We start from the raw sequence: 21,648 nt of genomic DNA, 5'->3' as shown, positions 1-21,648 counted from the left end.
TGGAGTGGCTTTTAAGTCAGAGGATAAACACTTGTAGTCCGTGGGGTTGAACTTGGCCCACATGTTATTTGGCATTCTCCTTTTAACAGCTTTATTTTTACTTGACACGTAATTAGCTTGACAGGTATTTCTAAGTGTAGACCTGGAGCAGCTGTGCCGTGTATATGGCATGAAGCCACCACCTCAGTCAAGGAAGTGAGCACATGAAGAGGGTTCCTTGTGTCCCTTGTCCTCTCTCCCTCCTGTCCCTGCCTTTCCTTTCCCAACACAACCACTGATCTACTGTCACTACAGATTTGTTTGCATTTTCTAGAATAATTATATAAAGGGGCCATGTCTTTTGCCTTCTTTTTTTCTCATTGGGCTTTGTTCATTCAGCGTGGTTGTGATTGTTAGTTTCTTCCTTCTTATTCCTGAGTCTTTTTTTTTTTTTTTAATTTGGGGTGGAGGGGGAGGTAGGTAATTATTAGGTTTATTTTTAAATTTTATTTTATTTTTAATGGAGGTAGTGGGAATTGAACCCAGGACCTTGTGCATGCTAAGCAAACACTCTACCACTGAGCTATCCCCTCCCCCTTGTTCTGGAGCCTTGTATGTCCTGTATGGATACAGTCTTGTACATAGACAGCCCTAGTGTGGAAAGTGTCCATACAGCCCAATTTTTGCTGATGGATATTAGGATTGTTTCTAGTTTGGGGCTGTTACCAATAAAACTGCTCTGAAGATTTGTGCACATCCATTTCTATGCACTTTCAGAGTTTTTAAAAAATATTTTGGTTAAAAAATGGAGATTTTAGGTAAAAGTTCAGGTTTCTAGAATCTCTTGAAAACTTGGTGGCTCTCACAGCTCTGAGCCCACATTTCTGCAGGGGAGCAGCGGGCAGGAGTTGAGTGGGCACTGCCTCCCTTTGGCCAGGGCCCGGGCTCTCCAGCTGGCCTCGGTACCCACCCCCCATGGGCCACTTGGCTTATTTGCACCCCCTGCCTATTTCCAGCAGGCTTGTGCCTTGGCCCGTTTTGTTCTGTGCGTCGGAGGAAACGCAGGAAAGCAGTCTGGCCTGGAAAGAGCTGAAGAGAACAGAGGGGCCTCTGAGTTTCCACATTGAAAGCTTTTGCTTTTATTGTGACATTTCTTTGGGGTTTTGACTTCCAAGTGGTCCTTAACACCAGCAGAACCACCCTCCCCTGGAAGGCAGCGCCAGAGCAGGAAGGCGTGGTGTCCCTGGGTGAGGGCCCACAGTTGCCATCTGGGGGCCCCAGTGCCTGCCGTCAGCCCGTCTGTTTGTCCAGAGAGGACTGGAACCCTTTGTAGAGTGGGAAATGCTTTTGTGCTTTGCAAGCAGCCAGATCTCTTCCAGCACCAGTGCCCGCAGCCAAGCTCCTGACGGCTGGTTTCTAAAACTGGCCCAGCCCAGGGGACGTGGAGCCAGCCCGCCTGCGCCCCAGCGGACAGTCTGGTGAGGACGGGGCAGGACAGGGCCTTAAACACCGTTGCATCTAGTGAGGGAGTTCTCGTTCCAAGTTCCCTCCATCAAGCAAGACTTGATGTGATGCTCGCCTGTCTTTGCTGTCTCTCTTTGGTTTGAGATCCCCTTGCCAGCCGGGCCCCAAGCCTCAGGCTGGCTTTGAACCTTTGAGAGACACAGAACTTAGAATTAATGTCTCCCTTTTTTTTTTTTTTTTTTTTAGCATCTTCTCTATTATGATGGTAACCTCTCTTAGTGGCAAGGCATTCTCGTTTTCCACATGTGGCAATAATATAAAGATGCCATATCAAATATATTTGTCCAACGCTGATAAAAGAATTGATTTGAAGAAACAGATTAAATAATTGTACAGACATACATGGGTTTGTGGGTATGTAGGTATGGCAGAGTAATTCTCAGGAAAAAAATATCTCAGGGCTGCACACAGTAGGTCTCTTTGCCTGATGCTCACTGAGTGCCAAGAGGAATCAAAGGCTCTCCCGTGTCACCTGGGCTCAGGTCTCATCACTGTACCTGGGCAGTGTGTGCCTGGGGACACCCAGCATGAGGGGTCCACGAGAGCTCAGATGTGGGCCATCCTAGGGCTTTGCTGAATGGTGGGGTGATGGGAGGGTGCTGTGTCACCAGTTATCTGTCCATGATGACACGGTGCCAAGTGGGAAAGGAACTGCTGGAATCAGGAAAACAGAGCCAAGGTTCAGAGCTGGGAAGGTAGCCAACAAATGCAGGAAGTTGGAGGGACCAGACAGGAGAGGGGGCAGAAAATGAGCACAGGTCAGCATGGCACGGGCAGGAACTGGGGACAGTGCAGATGAAGCTGTTCTGAGCTCATTTTGTGAACCAAGGAAGCTATTACTGCACCCTGCAACAGGGTAGCCAATCATATGCTTTGACCAGAAGCTCCGCGTGAGACAATCACTGGGATTGGTTACTGCTGACACCAGAAGAATATAAGACGCAGCCTGGCCGAGGCAGAGGGCTGCCTTGGCACCTCCTGGGTATGGGTGTGTCCCAGCAGTCTCCTAGTTTCTCCCAAGTTGTGACTTGTCTACCTTTGGGTCCTCAGCTCCTTGCCTGCTTGGGACCCGCTGCCCAGCCTCACACTCCCAGCTTTTACGTCTGCTTGCCCTGTCCTGGTCCAGATTCCCCTTCCATCTCAACACTCTTCATCTCCCACACTGAGCCCCAAAGTGCAGTGCAGATGGCTGGGTTCAATTCTGGCTCTAGCACCACCTGAATATGTGGCCAAGGTCAGGTTGCCCCAACTCTCTGTGCTTCGGTTTCCCCTCTGTCATGTGGGAGCAATAGTGTTTGGCAAATATTCGTTGTGAGAACATGACCATCCACACTGATCACCTCGCAAGTGCTCAGTGACTGTTAGCTATAAAAATGGTACAAAGCCATGGTCTGATTGGTGACCTGCTGATGGAGAAGGACAAGCAAAGTGACTGAAAGAACACGGCCTCTGAAATCAAAAGACCAGGGTTGAACTTGGTATGGCTAAAGGATCTTGGGCAAGTAACTAACTCCTCTGGACCTCAGTTTCCTAATCTCTGAGGAGTAATCCTACCAGCAGCGAGGATCAAGTGAAAAGTTGCAGCTGAGCAGTTCTCAACCTTCACATGTTGGAATCACCCCGATCGCTAGGGATTCTGATTTAATTGATTGGGGTTAGGCCGGAGTATCCAGCCTTTCAAACTCCCCAGCCAAGACTGAGAACCAGAGTTTCAGAGCTCAGGCTAATGGTTCTCAAGCTGTGGTCCCTGGACCAGCAGAATCAGCAGCACCAGGGAACCTGTTAGATGTGCACATGCTTGGGCCCCCTCCCGGACTTTCTGAATCAGAAACTCTGGGCCCAGCCATCCGAATTTTAACCAGTCCTCCAGGTGTGTCTCCCAGGTGTAGACACGCGACAAATGGTTGCCAGTCCCCTCCCCACAATGCCTGAGGTCGGTATTTACCAAGCACATCCTGTGTGCTAGACTCTGAGTTAGATCCTCAGGGCGAGGATGTTCTCATGGTGGAGACATTTTAAAACAATAAGTAAATAGACAATTAATTAAAAATTGTGATAAACATTAAGAAGGAGCCCCTCAAGAGCCTGAGAGAGTGGATTCCCAGGAATTTTCCCAGAATCAGACACGTGTCCTCTGTAGCAGGGAGCCCCCACCCCTCAAGGATTTTCCAGATCCCTCCAGAACTTTCAGGACAGCCGACCCCAGACGGCCTCTGAGCAGCCGATATTTGTATTGGCCTGGCATTGTCTGAAGGCAGCTAGCTGGCCGCCTCTGGACAGAAACAACTGTGAGCAGGGTTGACTCAACATCTCTTCTCCAGAGTAGTAATTCTCACCCAGTGGCATTTGCCAGTGTCTGGAGACATTTGGGTTGTTGCAGATTGTGGGCAGAGGGCGGAGGGGTGTGCTACTAACAGATAGTAGGTAGAACCCAGCGAGGCTGCTGAAGACTGCAATGCACCGGACAGCGTCCCACAACAAAGACGTTGTAGCCCCAAACGTCAAGAGTGCTGAGTTTGACTCCCTGCTTTGGGGCATTCATGCCCTGTGTTTCTGGCCAGGTCCCCCTGGAGCCCTCCCCAACTTGCTTTTCTTGCTCCTGGGCTTGGCTGTATTTGAAACCCTTCTACCATTTGACCAGAAAAGAATTCCAAGCTGCCTTCTCCTTTCCTGAGCTGAAGAAGCTGCACTGAGCCAGGCATCTCCTTGGAAACCCCTTGGCTTCATACAGTTTGGAAAACAATACATTTGCAAAGTTGCACATATTATCCAGGAGCCCAAAGCCGGCTAGCACTGCTAAATCCGTTTTTTCCCCTCTCTACATTCAAAATAATTTCCTGGCCCCAGAGGCTTTCTCTACTGTCACAAGACAAGATGCAGGCAGATAGTTTTACATGGCAAACAGCCCTGCCAAACACATCCCCCTTTTCAAAGCCTTTGGGTGGATTTCTGTTCTAGCCAGGAATATCAGCGTGCTTTTCCGCTGAGCTGAGGCTGGCTTCGTCTGAGGCAAATCTGGCACCTGCCTTTCACACCCCATTCAGGGCCAGAGACCATCTTCAGCACGGAACCCACCCTTTCCCCATGCTGGGGCCTGGGGCTTGCCCTCAGCTGGTCCCCTACAAGGGCTGAGGGTGGACGGTCATGGTCTAGCTTGCTGTCCTGTTGCAAGTGGAAGGAGAAGCGAAAACAATTCACCGTCACCACAGAAGACTCATTAGCCTTACTCCGTGCAGCCAGAGCGCCAAGTGCTTTCCTTACTTTAACTCATCGTTCCCTCCTACAAACCCATGAAGAAGGGGTTACTATTAGCCCCATTGTATGGATGAGGAAACTGAGGACACGTGTTTTTCCTCAAGCTTCCCACCCACACCCACCCCAACTAGTAAATGGCAGAGTCGGGATTTGAATCTAAGTATCCTGCTGAGTTCATTCTTTAAGTTAATGTGAACATCTCCCCCACTCCCACCACCTCAACCTAACAACAACAACAACAACAACAACAACAACAACAACAACAGCAACAACAACAACAACAGTAATATCTAGATCAATAGCCCTCCAATGGGGCAATTTTCTATCCCAGGGGACATCTGACAATGTCTGGAGACACTTTTGGTTGTTACATCTTGGCAAGGAGTGCTACTGGCATCTAGTGGATAAAGACTAGGGATGGGCAAAATACCCTACAGTGCACATCACTACCCCCATGGCAGAGACCAACTCAGCTCCAAATGCCAATAGTGCCAAGGCTGAAAAGCCTTGGTCTTCTGGCATTAAGGTTTGACTTAAGAAAGAAAAAAGAAAAATAAAGGATAAAAGGTAGTAGATAGACGGATGGATACATGGATGGATTGATGGATGAAAAGATGGATGGATACATGGATGGATGGATGAATGAAAGGATGGATGGATGAAAGGATGGATGGATGGGCAGATGGATGGATGGATGAAAGGATGGATGGATGGGCAGATGGATGGATGGATGGATGGATGAAAGGATGGATAGATGAAAGGATGGATGAAAGGATGGATGGATGGATGAAAGGATGGATGGATGGGCAGATGGATGGATGGATGAACGAAAGGATGGATGGATGGATGAAAGGATGGATGGATGGGCAGATGGATGGATGGATGGATGGATGAAAGGATGGATAGATGAAAGGATGGATGAAAGGATGGATGGATGGATGAAAGGATGGATGGATACATGGATGGATGGATGGATGGATGGATGGATGGATGAAAGGATGGATGGATGGATGGGTAGAGTGCTTGTTATGTACCAGCCACTGTGCTAAACATAGAATAGCTACATTAGTACTCACAGTCACCCTCTGAGGTAGACACTATTATTAACTCCATGACATAGATAAGCAAACTGAGGCTTGGAGAGGTTGGCAATTTGCCAAGGCCGCGTGCTCCGCAGTGTGGTGGGGGCATTTGCACACCAGCTGGCGTTCCCCAGCCTCTCCTTAATAGGAAGCACCTCCTGATTTTAGGGGCTGCCGTCTCCTCAGCACACTCTAGCCATTCCCAGTGCTCCCCATTTTGCCTTTTGTAAACTTCCGTGACCTTCCTTCCTGCGTCTGTCTATCCTGCCTTGGTGTGGGCCCTCATTTCTCTCAGGTCCCCACTGGCCATCTGCTCCCTGCCTCTGACCCTTTGTCCACTCTCCAAATGGCAGCCAGAGAGACTTGCTGCAACTGCAAACCCGAGCCCGTCCTCCTCCTGCCTTAAAACGTCTCGCGCCAATGATCACCTGAGCATTTTGTTAAAATGCAGATTCTGTAGGTAGATCTAGGGTGGGGCCTGAGATGCTGTATTTCTAACAAGTGCTCAGAATCCAGTGATGCTGGTCCACAGGCCACACCTTGAGTAGCAAGGCACTAGAGAAATTATTCTCTTCTCTAAAGGCGGGAAACCTCGGAGGAGCAGCAGTTTTGTGTGAGGTGGGCAGCTTACAGGCATCAGGACTTCTGTGATAGCATAGTAGGGGCCTCAAACTACGCCCCCGGGCCACATCTACCCCTGCCACTTGTTTTTGTAAATGAAGTTTTATTGAACACGGATCCCCTCCCATAGTTTAGTATTATCCATGGCTACTTTTGCACTGCAATGGCTGAGTGGTTGTGACAGAGACCATACGGCTCATAAAGCTGAAACTATCTACCACCCAGACCTTTATAGAAAAATGTGTCCACTGTCTACAGCATCTTCAAGGTGCTCTGGAAGGATGTGTATTGGGACTCCTGGCTATTTGGAGGGGGATGACTGAAGACTTAAAAACAAAATCACACACACACACACACACACATATCCAGAGGCATACCTGCAGCTACCAGCTCTCAGGCTGGAGCTCGGAGGAGGTGGCTCGGGGCACGTGGAGCGGGGGGTGGATGATGGACTGGACCATGTACATGGTCCAAGGGCACTTGCAGTGCCCCAGCCAGCAAGCAAGCACAGGTCTCAAGTCCTCATTTGCTGGACAAGGAAATCGGGCCCCCACACAGCCCAGGTTTCTCAGTAGGGGTGTCAGTTCCGCAGCTGGTTTGTGTTAGGGCTTGGATGGGAACCGGGCCTCCCGACTGCCCACTCAAGGCTCGTCCCTCCAAGATACCCTGCGTGGAGGCCCCTGTGGCTGGGAATCTGCCTGGAGGAGCGGTTGGGTAACAAAAAGATCTTTGGTTCCCCAGGCGGAGGGATGTGGCCCCTTTGAGCTGACTCCCTCTCTGAGCCACATTCCAGAAGCCGAGAGGACAGTCCTCCTCCATTGCAGGGCGACCCCTTCCTTGACCCCTTATGCTCAAATAAGTGGGTTGGTGGCGGTTGAGCCTGAGCCCTGGACTGGAGGCCTGAGGGAATTTAAGTTGCCTGCCAAGGCAAATTCTGTCAAATGAATCTGAGTTTCCTACTGTCCTACATTAAAGAAAAAAAAAAAAAAAAAAAAGACCAGTGGTCCCAAAGGACAATTCCCCTAGTAGACTGAACATTGCAGGATGGGGGTTTGGGAGGAGGGTGGGGAGGCTGGATAGCCCCACGGCATGTCAGGCACCGGATTAAACTTGTTGTTCACGTTATCTTATTTAAGCCTCACGGCAACCTGGTAGGTGAGTTATCACGTTGGCTTTACAGACGAGAACCAGTTCCCTGCACAGTATCTGGCTTCATAGATGGGGCTCAGTAGATGTTGAGTACATGATTGCATGAGGCACAGAGAGGTTAAGTGACCCATTCAAGGTCACACAGCAGGGGAGAGCAGGAGCAGGAATTTGAGCCTAGATCTGTGTGACCGCAGAGGGGCTCCGTGAGCTGAAGTGACCTGCCCTTCCTGCCCCCTATGCCCGGCAGTGGGAAGCTTTCAGTTGGCGGGCCTGCAGCACACAGAGCATAGAGCCAGGGCCCAGGGAGCGGAGTGAGGGGACACTTTCACTTCCACCCCCTCCTTCCGAACTGACTTCCAGCTTCCAGCCAAGGCTGCTGACACTCCGCTCATGGGGTGACTCCCCACCCACTGACCCCGCCCCCAACCTCCAGCCACTCAAGTGAGCTGAGCCAGGCTGTGCCCTGCCCTGGGGAGGGGCCTCTTTTTCCTTGCTTTGGCTTTGTGGGAGCAGGAAATTTAACATCTCTGGGGACTGAAGGGGAGGGTGCTTCTGTGGCTCAGGGTGGCCCTTCCCCAGCTTAGAGACTGGGGAGGGAGAGAGGGAAAGAGAGACCTCTCTCTAGCTGCCCAAGGAAAGATGGGGACGGGCACGATGAGTTTCTTGTGGCACTTTCCAGGGTGTGTTTGGGACATACACAAACACACACATGCACACACTTGCTTTGGGAAGAGTGGGACACGGCTCCCCGGTGCTCTTCACATGATTGCAAAGGAGTGTGAATGTCACTAGCTTTGCGTGCTCACAGCAAAGGGGTTTATACACCTGCTAAGGTTTCCAGGCGCTCCTCCTCCCAGGCCGGGCACCAATCGCCTCACCTCCACTCTGTGGGGTGGGAATGGTTGTGATCCCTGTTTTACTGGAAAGACTCAGAGAGCCTAAGACACTTACCTAAGGTCACCCAGCTTGGATGTGCTGGGCTGGGATTTGGAGACACTCAGGCAGTCCAGTGCCAAAATCTATATTCTCTTCTTAACCAGGGTCTTGTATTGATTCATCCAGGGAGCAAGTGTTCATTGAGCACTTACTGACTGGTTGATATATGCAAAGCCCTTAGCAAAATGCCTGGCACACAGTAAGCACTATTTTAAGTGTTCGATAGTCTTATGGTTGTTGTTATTATGATACAGTAATATATACATACACATAGTAATATTGAAGGCATTGATTGGTTTAGGAGATTCAGCAGTAAGCAAAACAAAAACCCCTCCTCACACAGAGCTTACTCTCTGGTGGGGGAAGATGAACAACACTAATGAGTGAAACACAGTGTTCAGAAGGTGTAAGGACTATAGAGAAAATAAAGCAGGGTTTGGGTGATTGGGAGTGCTGGCCAGTTTAAAGGGGTTGCAATTTTAAGGGAAATGATCCGGGAAGGTCTTCTGGGCATTTTAGCCACCACTGCAAGGAAACAAGGGAGTGAGTCATGTGGCTACCTGGGGAAAGAGCATCCCAAGCAGAGGGGATAGTCTGTGCAAAGGTCCTGCGGTGGGAGCATGCTGGGTTTGATATGGATGTATGAGATACATCAGCTCTGGCGGTAGGTGGTGGGTAAGTGGATGGGTGACTGCAGAGGGAGGTGGAGGCATCTGAGACAGTCAGTCATTTTGTGTGTGTGTATGTGCGTGCGCGGGCGTACTTGCATATGACAGGCGCCTTGAGTCTGAGGGCTCCTGAGCTGGGGAGCGTGTACAAACTTGCCCAGGCCTTCCCACCTTGGAAGGCTGCCTGTGCCCTGAGCTTCCCCTTTGCTGGGGCAGGGGCTGGACTGCCTGAGCCATGGTGGGATGAGGGCACAGCTCTGGGCCTGGGGGTTGGAGCACCACGGTTTCAAGTTGCTGACATCAGATTTCCCCCAGAAACCTGAAAACCCTGTGAGGAGGCAACTACCCCTTCCCCGGGCCCCTTCCTGGAAACTCAAGCCCGCAGCAAACAGATCACCCGCGTGCACATCTCCAAAAATATCTTCTACCTGCTCCGCCAGGATTAGGGATGAAATTTCTCTCTTGACTCCACTTGGGGCTTCCTGCCAACCCAGACAGCCTTGATTTACAAACCAACTCCCTAACCGCAGTCCTCTGAGACTTTTTAACATTTACACATCTCTGTATCACTCGTACCAATGGTTTGTAACTCTGGCTACACCTTTGAACACTCAGGGAGCTCCTAAAACGTCCTGCACCCAGGGTGTTCCCAAGACCAATGAAATCAGACCCTCTGGGGGAGGGGGCAGGCATCTGCAGTTTTAAGAACTCTCCAGGTGATTCTGACATGCAACCAAATTTAAGAATTAATATCCTTTACTATTAGATAGTATTTTTGTTTAATTGAATCTCTCCCTTAAAAAAACTAAAAACATTATTTTAAAAGGAAACTTTAGATCTGGTAGGGTTATGGGGACTTTTTTTTCTTTTTGAACCTGCTGAAGAGGTGAGTTTATCACACTCCACAGTTCCTGGCACATTTCTTTGTTTATCCTTTTTTATCCCCAAACTTTGTGGTCACTCCCTTTCTCCCATAGATGACTTTCCCATAGTATGAATGAATTTGAATGAATGACTATGACCTTGTTAATTTAATGCATATGGGCCTCTTGATTTAAATGTGTTCTTACAAAAGGTAGACGGCCGTTTATGTGCACAGAGTTTTAGTTTGCTCAAAGGGGACTGTAAAGTAGCTCGTTCTCTTGCCTGGTTTTCTCACCTTGCATCATTTTAAAGACCCACCCTTGTTCCTAGGTGAGGTTAATCCTTCATCTCTTGGCTGCTGAAATTTTCCACCTGCTCAGTTATATTCTCTTACGTGTCTGTCTCCATGGTCACGGGCACCCAGGTGCTGCCAGCTCACTGAACCGCCTTAGTGTGTATGCTCCCTGGTGGTCCTGGGTTCCTACAGTACAGACCCGCAGTGGGCGTGCTGGGATATGCGGGTCAGCCTCTTAGACTTCAGGCTCTTCTCCTAGGGGATGTCCTAGAATTTGGGGTCTAGGGACCAGACTGACCTGGAGCTCAGAGTTCAGTGTTGGCACCAAGCAAATCCTTACCTTCCTTTGAGCACGAAGGTCAAAGCTGCTCTGCCTCTGGCCCCTGCCTCTGGTCAGCCCACGTGGTCTCTGCCTCCCAACGCCTGGGGGTCACATTCCTCAAACTTCTGGAGGTTGAGTCACTACTCCCGGGGCTTCTGGAGGTGCAAAGGCTGGCAAGAGTGGGGTGGGTGTCAGGGGCTGCCCCCAGGACAGTGTGTGTGTATGTGTATCTTTTTTCTACCTTCTAGTGAAGAGGATCCTGGCTATGAGTGACAGAGGATGGACAGGAGGTTGCAGGGACCAGTTTGGGCAGAGTATGCACCCACCTGGGCAGACTTGCCTTGGGTGTGAGTCATCACTGGGTTCTAGAGCAGCCAGTTCTGGAAAACCCCTAGTGTTCTGGAAAATCCACAGGCAGGCCTGCTCAAGAAATGCCAGGAGCGGGACAGGGCATGGTGGCATGGAGAAAAAGCAACAGTCTGTTCCAGCCGCTCCCCCAGCACCACCAGAAGCCAGCCCTGAGGAGGAGATGGGGGTGGGGGCAAGGGACTTCACAGTGGCCCCCAGTCCTTAGCATCCTCAACCCGCTGTCACCGCCCGCTGAGCTCCCCAGCTTCCCCTCCCTTCTCTCTCCTGCTGGATCTAGCTGCCTGGGAGACGCCGCATGACACGTTGTTTCCCAGATGCAGCCACTCCTGAGCTGCCTTCCTGATTTTGCCATATTCCTGCGCCACCTGGGCTGTTATTTACTTTGCGTTGCTGTTTCAATCAAGCTGTTGAAAATGTATTTATATTACTTCTACAGATGGAAAACCAGCAGCACTTGCCATACGTGGAGGGCGGCTAGAAAGATCCATGAAATGAAAGCAGGGCAAGCTTGTTAAAAGGTAGCCGGAGCCTGTTGCCTGCAGAGCTCTTAATTCCCCAGCTGCGCTTTGTCAATCAAGAGAGAGGAATGAGTGCTAGAGAGGCGGTGCTCAGGACAGGCCCCCACCGCACTCCTGGAAGGGATCAACAGGCTTGAAAAGTAATTAGTGAGTTCCAGTTCTCCGGAAGCTCCCGTTCATTGTGTTGCTGTGTCCCTGTCCCTCCGCTGTGCTCCCACGAGAGTTCCTGGAAAACTGAAATGAGTATGTATCGGATGCCATTTAGGTGGCATCATCTGTCACCAAGGTCCTGCACACTAAAGGCTTCCAGTACCTGGTTTTGTTTTTTTTTAAATTGAAATATAGTTGATTTACAATGTTGTGTCAGTTTCTGGTGTACAGCACAGTGATTCAGTTATACATGTATATATTCTTTTAAATACTTTTTATAAGTTATTATAATAAGATATTGAATATAGTTCCCTGTGCTAGACAGTAGGACCTCAATGCCTGTTTTTAACGGTGAGGAAAGAACTTGAACTTCTGTGATGCTAAAGATGGTCACAAGCATAGTAAGGGCTTGTAGGTACTCGGTAAATGTTGCGTAAAGGAGCAAAGGAAAGGGCAAATAATCCACTAGACTGTAACTTGGCGAAGGTGGGGTTTCCTGCCTGTTCTGTTCACCGTTGTGTCCACCGCCTAGGACAGTGCTCAGCACCCAACAGATGCCGAGTGAACATTTAAGTCAATGAGTGAATCAATGAACCCATAAATTAAAGAGAGAGTGAATGAAGAAATGATTGAGCTCGTGAATGAGTGTCAGCCCCTTCCCTATAGACAAGAAATAGGATTTTGGTAAAGTTTCAGACCCCTGGTGAGGCTGGCCAGGCCCTGAGCTGGGGGCCAGAGGGGCGGGTGGAGACAGCAAACAGAAGAAGCCAAGGTGAAGTACAACCTCAGGTTCTCCCAGCAACAGCCTTCTTGGCGCGAGCAGAGCATCCTGGGCTGGGTACCACCAGCAGCCCCACCCTCAGTAATTCCCCCCAACCCCCAGTGGGGACATCTAGATGCTAGATCGAGGGGCTGTTTCCACACAGAGCAATGTGGCACTAAGAAGCATTTTTCACGTTTAGAAGGCTTAATTTCCTTCTCTATCACGCTGGGGTGCTGCTTTCTGAGTTTCGCATATCTACATACCCAAAGGGCAGGTTTCTAAGGAAAATCCTTGGGGCTTCTAAGAGAGGTATTCCCCCCACTCACTGATGTGTTTGTGTTCCGACGTGCTGGGCTCACTGGGGACCAGGTGAGGGGGCCAGCCTTCCGCCTCTGTGGGCTTTGAAAGAGGCAGTGCAGCTCCCCTGGCTCCCCATCTCAACCCCAGTAGGAAAAAGGCGTCCTTTTGTTCTCTCGAAGTCGTGAAATGTTCTCTTTCTAGGTTTTTTCCTTGAGCTAACAAGGAAGCTAGGACTTTCTTTGGGAAAAAGTGTCCTTTAAGCAATTTCTAGGCGCCCATAAAATATGGACCCCAAATAGTCATCCCAGTACCTGTTTTGATTTGTGAATATTTCATAGCTGATGGAAAAGAGTGAAAAAAACATGACTGTAAAGTCCTTGAAGGCAAGACTGGTTCTTCTACTTTCATTGAATGTTCCTTGAGCTCCTACCGTGAGTTGCCAGGTTTAACAAACAAAACTCCAGGATGTCCAGTTAAACTTGAATTTTAGATTGACAACAAATGAATTTTTCATCTAAATGTGTCTCATGCAGTGGTTGAGACATATAGTAAAAAAGGCTTTGCTGTCGGTCTGAAATTCACATTTAACTGGCATCCTGTATTTTATCCAATAGCCATCACTCTGCACCAAGCTCTGTTCCTGGAGATGAGGATACAGCACGCACAAAGCAAAGCCCCTGACCTCTTGGAGCTTATATGCGAGTGAGAGAGACAGACAAGCAAAGAAAGAGCCAAAGGAGGGATTCTGGGGGGGCATTGTGGCAGGGCACCGCTTTTAGGCTTGTCAGGAGCAGAGCATACATCACTACGCCGTTGGGTCCTGCCAAGTCTGGGAGGGACTTTAGCACAGCCTACCACAAAGAGCCTTCCTGCAGGGGAGGGACACCACGAAGAGAAGAACTGCTCACAGATCGAGGGCTGCCAGCGACGGTGGGGAGGACAATGGATGTTTCAGCCACAGTGAAGTGACGTCTGTTTAGTACACTCAGTTCTGGGTTGGATAAGTGCAAGATCAGGTTCCTTCTGATACCGCACATGTTCCCCGCAGACGCTGCAGGAGATCTTCCAGACAGAGAACACCATCATGCTGCTGGAAAGGTCCATCATGGCCAAGGAGTGCCCGCTGAAGGTGGCACAGACGAGGCTGGAATGCCGGACCCGGCGCCCCAACGTGGAGCTGTGCAGGGACATCCCACAGTTCAAGTGAGTGGTGGAGGCTGGAGGGGAGGGTCTCAGGGGCTCCCAGGAAACCTGGGTCTGGAAAATGGTCCCACTGCCAATCAGGGCATCCGGGCCCAAGACTCCACAGGGCACTGGGGTTCTGGGGTTGCCCTCGATAGCCCCCCATGATGGAGGCCACCCCTCTGCATGGCAGTCTTCTCACCTGCCTGTGTGAGGGTGGTTCTGTAGCTCTGTTCTCCCCCGGGAACTTTCCAGCTTTCCCCTAAAGGTCAACAAGAGGAACCGCCCAGACCAGAGACGTGGCCTCTGCCCTCGCTGGCTTCACCCCCTCTTTCTCCTGACTCCCATGAAAGAGGTGCCTAGCCCACACCTCCCTCCCCCTCCGTCACCCTTTTTGTGAAGTTCTTCTCTGCAAGCCTTGGAATAGACTCACCTTGTCCATCCTGGTTAGCTCAGGAGGGGCTGCGCCTGCTGCCAAAGGGCCTCCTCACAGGAGAGGGGTAAAAAGCTCACACAGGCCCAGGAACAGGGTTTGTGTGTGCCTGCGGTAGGGGTTTGGAGTGGGACAATGGCCACGCAAGGAAGGAAATGGTCATCAGACCTAGGGTACTATTTTCTCATGACAGTGCTGTGTGACTTGGGGCTGGCCACTCGGCTGCTCTGTTCCCTTCATGCGAGGGGCATTGTATTCATTCTCCATTGCTGCGTAACAAATTCCCCCACAGCTTGTCTTCCTTCTGAGCTGAGATGTGGAGAAGAGAGCTGGAGGAGTGAAGAGGAGGAGGAAGGACGTTCTGAGAGAAAATGCGGGGCGGTTCCACTTGCTGATGTTTGCACAGCCTCAGTTACCGCCCGAGATAATCACTTAGGAAACAGAAAAGCTGGGTGTGGCTAGGGTGGGGGTGTGGTGGATGCAAAGCAACCCCAGGCTTTGAGCTTGAAGGCCTGGCCACCTGCTCCTCAGCCTGCGGCTGGCCTGGAAGGTCTTCACCCTGGAAGTGGGTGCAGGGTGGCCAGGGTCCTGCCCCGCCTGGGCTGAAGGGGGGCCAGTCCTGGGTGAGGATTAGGGAAGCTCTCCCGACCCCTCCTCCACCCATACCCCTGTGTCTTAGATGCTCAGGCTGGGCTGGAGCGACCCCTGGGCAGAGGCTCTGATAGCCCACTGGTCCACCCTGGGGAGAGCTTAGGGGACTGACCAGATGTTGTCCTGGAGGACCTGCTAGCCTGGGACACGCTCCTGGCGTCCTTGTCCACCAGCTGTGCCACGAAGGGGTGTAGACAGAGAGCACAGACGGGGCGTATTTGGCTCTGGAGCCCCAGGCAGTACAGTGTGTGTGTGTGTGTGTGTGTGTGTGTGTGTGTGTGTGTACTATGTGTATGTATGTGTGTATCTGCACAACTATATGTATGTTGTGTATGTGTGTTGGGAACTGAGCAGGCAGTAGGACTCAAGCTGTCTGCCTTCTCCAGCAGCTGAATTTCCTCTTCCACAAATTACCTTCCTTGCCCCCTGCCCCCTCCTTTGCCACCTCTGGGCTGGAAATGGGTCAGTGGTCAGGGGCCACGTGTGGTTGGGGGCTACCGTACTGGACAGCACGGAACAGAGTATTTCCATCACTGCAGAAAGTCCTGTTGGATGGTGCTGGTCTAGAGAGCCCCAAGGAGAGACCCGTTTCCAAGTTGCTCCTGTCACCTCTCTCTGGCTCATGCTTGTCACAGGGGATGCTCACCCTGATACCAACCCAAGTCCTTCCAGCAGCGTGTCCTCCAGTCCTGAGCCCTGTTTCACTGTCCCTCCCCCATGAGGCGGGACCCCCAGTGCAGCCCCACAACCAGTCCACCATCACAGCTCGCCAGGTCTATCCATGTCCTACGGCTGTGACAGATTACTGCAAACTGGGTGGCTTACAACAACAGAAATGTGTCCTTTCAAACTTTTGGAGGCCAGACTTCTGAAATCAAGGTGTCAGCAGGATTGGTTCTCTCTGGGGACTCTGAGAGAGCATCCTTTCCCGGCCTCTCTCCTGGCTTCTGGTGGTGGCCAGCAGTCCTTGGCTTGTGGCCACATCACTGCATCTGCTTCTGTCTTCACCTGGCCTGCTTCTTTGTGCATCTCTCTGTGTCTTAAATCTCTCTCTCCTTTCTCTTATAAGGAGATCAGTTGTTGGATTTAGGGCCGATCCTAAATCTGGAATGATTTCATCTCAAGATCCTTAACTCAATTACATCAACAAAAAACCTGTTTCCAAAGAGCATCACATTCACAGGTACTGGGGTTTGGACTTGGACGTATCTTTGAGGGGGCGCTCTTCAACCTACTCCATCTGGATAGCAACAGAACCCTGGTCTCTCTCCGGCCTCCACTCTTGTCCCTGTCCAATCCAATCCTACCCCAGCAGCCTGGAGGTTATCCCCCAACTGGAATCAGCACCTCATCCCCTATGTCAACAACCCCCAACGCCTTCCCATCGCACTGAGGACAAAATCCCACCCAGTCGATTTCACACGTGCGCGTCTCTGCAGAACGGCACTGTCCAGTTCAATAGCCACCAGCTGCACGTGGCTCTTCCATTTATGCTTAAATGATTTAAAATGAAAAACAATGAAAAATTCAGCTCCTCAGTTGATCTCACCGCCTTGCAAGTTCTCGTGAGTTCCACGTGGCTGGTGGCAACCAGATCGGGCGGTGCGGGTGTAGACCATTACCAGCATCGCATGGAGCTCTCTTGAATAGCTGCTGTAGACCACTTCCGTCTGGGTCTTCACATGCCAGCTCATTCTCATCTATTTTTCTCAGCTCAAAAGTTCCCTCCTCAGACAGGCCTTTCCTGGTGCCTTGGGAAGGTCTCACAGAAGCAGAACTTCAGAAGAAGGGGTGCAGGGAGGCAGGAAAGGGGAGCCTAGCTTCATCCTGACCCCTGGAGTGTGAGTTACACCTCGGAGCTGGTTCCACCCCGAGACAGGGGATGGCCTTTCACACCCCCGTGTCAGGGAGCCATTGGCGTCCCTGGCGACGTGTGGACCAATGTTCACAGCAGCTGGGGCACCTGAGCCGAGGACCAAGACCAGATACCACCCCTGCCCATCTTACCTGCATGAGGCTGGCCCAGTCATCTGCTTTTTTTAAAAAAAAAAATGTGATAAAATACACACAGCATGAAATAACACGCCATTAGTGACACTTACTACGTTTACAATGCTGTGCAACCACCGCCACAAACTAGCTCCAAAACATTTCCACTCTTCTTTGACCCCAGAGGAAGTCCTGTCCTCATCAGCAGTCACTCTCTACCCGCCCCGCCCCCCCCCCCCCCCCCCGGCTCCAGCCTTGGCAGCACTAATCTACGGATTTTTCTGTCTTTATTGATTTGCCTATTCTGGACATTTCATATAAATGGAATCGGACAATATATAACCTTCTGTGTCTGGTATCTCTCACTCAGCATAATGCCTCCAGGTCCATCCATGTTGTAGCCTGCGTCAAGGCTTCCTTCCTTTTTATTACATCTGAATAACATCCCAGTGTGGGGCTGGACCACATTGTTTATCCATTCATCCATCAGTGGGCTTTTGGGTTGTTTCCACCTTTTGATTCTTTTTTCTTTTAATCTGAAGTATAGCTGATTTACAATGTTGTGTTAATTTCTGGCATACAGCACAGTGATTCAGTTCTACACACATATATTCCTTTTCCTATTCTTTTTCATTATAGGCTATTACAAGGTACTGAATACAATTCCCTGTGCTCTACAGTAGGACCTTGTTGTTTACCTGGTTTTGTGAAGATTTTCCCTGTAGTTCCACTTGTACAAGCTCTGCCAGAGTTCAGTAGGTATTGTGAGAATTGTTCCACATGTAGATGTATTTCTCTTCCCCCCCCCAAATTTTTCATTTTTTAAAATTAGACAATAGTCAGTTACAAGGTATCAATTTCTGGTGTACCATAAAAACACAATAATGCCATTTGCAGTAACATGGATGGATCTCTGTCTCTTTTTTAATGGAGGTACTGGGGATTGAACCCAGGACCTTGTGCATGCAAAGCATACACTCTATCACTGAGCTATATCCTCCCCCCATAGATATATTTTTGATGTATTTGTGGGAGAGGGTTAACGCTGGGTCCTTCTATTCTGCCATCTTGAAGCCCCCTGACTCTTGTTATTAGTGATGTACAATTATTTGTGCAAGTATTTGAGTGTCTGTTTTCAGTTCTCGTGGTGTGTACCTGGGAGTGGAATTGCCGGGTCCTGTGGTGAGTCTGCATTTAGCTGAGGAACCACCGGATTATTTTCCTGAACATCTCATCTGTTTCTCCCTTTGTGCTCATCACCCTCGGTAGTTCTGCTGGGTGTTCGCCTGTGTCTTCCCTGCCAGCTGAGCCTTGCCTTCCTAGCTCACCGCCTCTCCCAGCGCCTGGCACAGTTCCTGGCACACAGGCAGTGCCTCTGTGTTGCCGGATGAACCGTGCCTTCAGCTCTGCTCTCTCCGCAGGCTTGTGAACGAGGTCTTCACCATTGATGACACCCTGCAGACCCTCAAGCTGAGGCTGCGGGAGACGCGGGACACACTGCACCTGCTGGTCATGACCAAGTGCCGACTGGAGCACGAGCTGGCCATCAAGGCCAACACGCTCTGCATCGACAAGGAGAAGTGCATGAGCATGAGAAAGACCTTCCCCAGCACCCCGTGCATGGGGATCTGCCCCTGAGCTGCCACCAGCCCCTGGCGCCCTGCTCCAAGCAGGTTCCTTATGCAGCATAGAATTTGAAAAGGTGGGAAAACAAAATAAAAGAAAGTGTCATTTTCTCCCTTTCCTCCTATCATGAAAAAAAAAAAGTGTATATATATATAAAGAGCCAAAATAAACGTGCCCAAACCATGGTTCGAGTTCCTTGCTGCAGAACCCACCTCGTGGCTGATCCCAGGAGGAGACAGAGTGGGACTCCCTTAGGGACGGAGCAGGGCAAGGTTGTCAGCATCCCCAAGAATGAAAGAGGCCACAGTTTTTAAACCTGTTTGTCCACTTAGAAGCACAGCATAGACTGTGGTGTCCAAAGATTAGACATCAGAGACCAGCTGTCACTTAGGAGACGAGTGGCCTTGAACAAGCTTCCAACCTGCACGTGTTCTATAAAATGAAGTCAGTTCGAGGTGGAGGTGGCTGTCAGCCATGAGGGGCAGTGCAAAAAAAATAGGATTTGGAGACAGAAGTCCTGGGTTTGAATCCTAGCTTTGGGGTGTTTTAGAAATTGCAGTAGGGGGAGGGAGGTGGCAAAATCCATCCTATGGGTGGGGCAGGAGGAAGCAGGTTAGGGTTGAGGGAAAGCTCTAGGGAGATGTAACACTGCTTCTGAAAGTTAAACATGGACACCATTCGACCAAGCAATCCTCTCGGGTGTAGAACTAAGAACATTGTCAACAGATATGCAAACAAATACTTAACCCACGAACGTTCTTAGCAGCACTAATCACAGTAGTCACAAAGTGGAAGCGACCCAAATGTCCACCAGTGGGTGCGTGGGTAAACAAAATGTGGTCTATACACGCAGCTGAGTATTATTCAGCCATAAAAATGAACAAAGCGCTGACACCTGTTACCACACAGATGAACCTTGAGGACATTACGCTAAGAGAAGCTAGACACAAAAGGCCACATAGTGTCTGATTCCACCGATGTGAAATTCCTGGGATAGACTATTCCATAGAAATAGCAGATTGACGGTTGCCAAGAAGAAGGGGGATGGGAAGTGACTGCTTAGTGGGTACAGGGATTTATTTGGAGTGATGAGAGTGTTTGGGACGAGGTAAGGGTAGTTGGACAACATTGTCAATGTGCTAAATGCTGTAGGACTCTTCACTTTGAGTGGTTAATTTTATGTTATGTGAAATTCACCTCAAACAAGAGAAGAAAGAAGTACTGTTGGAGCTGAGTCTTGAATGATGAGGAGGCTGAGGCAGAAGAGGGTGAGAAGAACAGCGTGGATTAAGGCAGGGAGCTGTTGTCCTGGATGGGGAAGTCTTGGGGAGGCTGCGAATCATCTAGAAGTGTCAGCTGAGGCCAGATCATGAAGGACAAATAGTTCCAACTTTTTTCCCGAGATCAATGTTTCCCAAACTTCATTATTCACATCAGTGCTTCCCAAAGTTTAAAGCACATGCTCGGATCACCTGGCAATCTCGTTAACACGCAGAATCTGAGTCAGTCGGCCTGGGTGGAGCCTGAGATTCTGAATTTCTACCAAGCTCCCTAATGATGCTGATAGTGCAGGGACCAGACTTTGAGTAGCACTCAAATGACACCTCTGCAGTGTTTGCCGTGACCAAGTCCAGGCCATCATGTTTTAATGCACTTCACTTCATTGTGCTTTGCAGATACTACGTTTTTCTTGTTTTGTTTTTGTTTTGTGTTTTTCACAAACTGAGAGCTTGTGGTAACCCTGTGTCGAGCAAGTCTATCAGCACCATTTTCCCAACAGCATTTGCTTATTTTGTGTCTCTGTGTCACACTGCGGTAATTCTCGCACGTCTAACTTTTTTATTATTGTATTTGTTGTGGTGACCTGGGATCAGCGATCTTCGATGTTACTGCTGCAACTTGCTGAAGGCTCAGGTGATAGGTAGCATTTTTTTTTTTTTTTTTTAGCAATGAAGTGTTTTTTAAATAAGGTATGTACTTTTTTACACATAATGCTATTGCACACTTTAATAGACTACAGTGTAACGTGAACATAAGCTTTATATGCACTAGGAAACCGAAGCAAATTATATGACTTGCTTTATCGTGATATTGGCTTTACTGCAATGGTCCGGAGCAGAACCCGCAGTATCTCTGAGGTCTGCCTGTACCACCTCTACTGCTATTCACTCAATCTCTTAGATCTTTGCACTTAATTAAAAACTTAAATCTATTTTAAAGGCAAATATGTGGCATGACTGCAAATAGGAAACCTGCTTTGTCAGCTGTTGAAGAAACAAAATACTGCTAATGGTGTCTGGTTAGGAGTTATTGTCTGTCCAAGGTAGTATGTCTGAAGCCTTCTTTTGTTCAAAAGGGAGATAAGCAAGTCTTGAAGAGGTGTTAAGGAACACTTAGCATCCAGTGGAGACTCTGGATAGAGGCAGAGAAATACTGTTATCTTCCCTTCATGTGTGGAGTTTGCTTCATTGCCTGAGGGATGTCCGGGGGTACATATCTGACAGGCAAGTGGAAATGTGGTCTTGGAGCTCAAGGGAGAGGCTAGCGAGGCTGTGCTGGTGATCTGGGATCAGTGATCTGGGGATCTGCAGCCTCAGGAACAGATGGGCTGCGGCAGGAGATGCTGAAGTGGGAAAGAGGTTCACTGGAGTAATGTGATGCTGAGGTGAACAGAGGACCAAGAGGGGACGGAGAGAGCACACACAGAGGCAAACAGAGCCCGGAAGAAGCAATGTCAAGGGCACTGCAGAATTACAAGAGTGGGAATTTTCATATGAAGAATAAGGAAAGTCCTTTGGAAGCAGGCATCCTAAACATACCATGGACCTGGATACCTATGGGTGTACAATTTTGGAAAGCAACTTGTCAGTAAGTGCCAAGAACCTTAAAATATCCACACCCTTCAACTGATGAATCATAGAGAAGACTATCATTGGAGAACCATTCCAAATGCAGACCAAGATTATGCATTA

General features: G+C 49.7%; 1 protein-coding gene and 1 non-coding gene across 2 annotated transcripts in view; one reads left to right on the top strand and one right to left on the bottom strand.

Moving 5' to 3' along the window:
* Nucleotides 1–18,861, top strand: part of TEKT5 (tektin 5) — a 36,298-nt gene extending 17,437 nt beyond the window's left edge. Inside the window, exons 6-7 of the mRNA XM_074345431.1 lie at nucleotides 13,844–13,998; nucleotides 18,472–18,861. Coding sequence (XP_074201532.1) covers nucleotides 13,844–13,998; nucleotides 18,472–18,688 — 372 coding nt within the window. The 3' untranslated portion in view covers nucleotides 18,689–18,861. The remainder of the gene's footprint in view (nucleotides 1–13,843; nucleotides 13,999–18,471) is intronic.
* Nucleotides 17,979–18,051, bottom strand: TRNAA-UGC (transfer RNA alanine (anticodon UGC)). Its single transcript has one exon. It is a non-coding gene; the product is annotated as a tRNA-Ala (tRNA).
* Nucleotides 18,862–21,648: the final 2,787 nt, after the last annotated feature.

Source organism: Camelus bactrianus, chromosome 18 (genome assembly GCF_048773025.1).
Source record: "Camelus bactrianus isolate YW-2024 breed Bactrian camel chromosome 18, ASM4877302v1, whole genome shotgun sequence".
NCBI classification, from domain to species: domain Eukaryota; kingdom Metazoa; phylum Chordata; class Mammalia; order Artiodactyla; family Camelidae; genus Camelus; species Camelus bactrianus.
The sequence above is the reverse complement of the archived record's forward strand: the minus strand, read 5'-3'. Positions and strand labels throughout refer to the sequence as shown.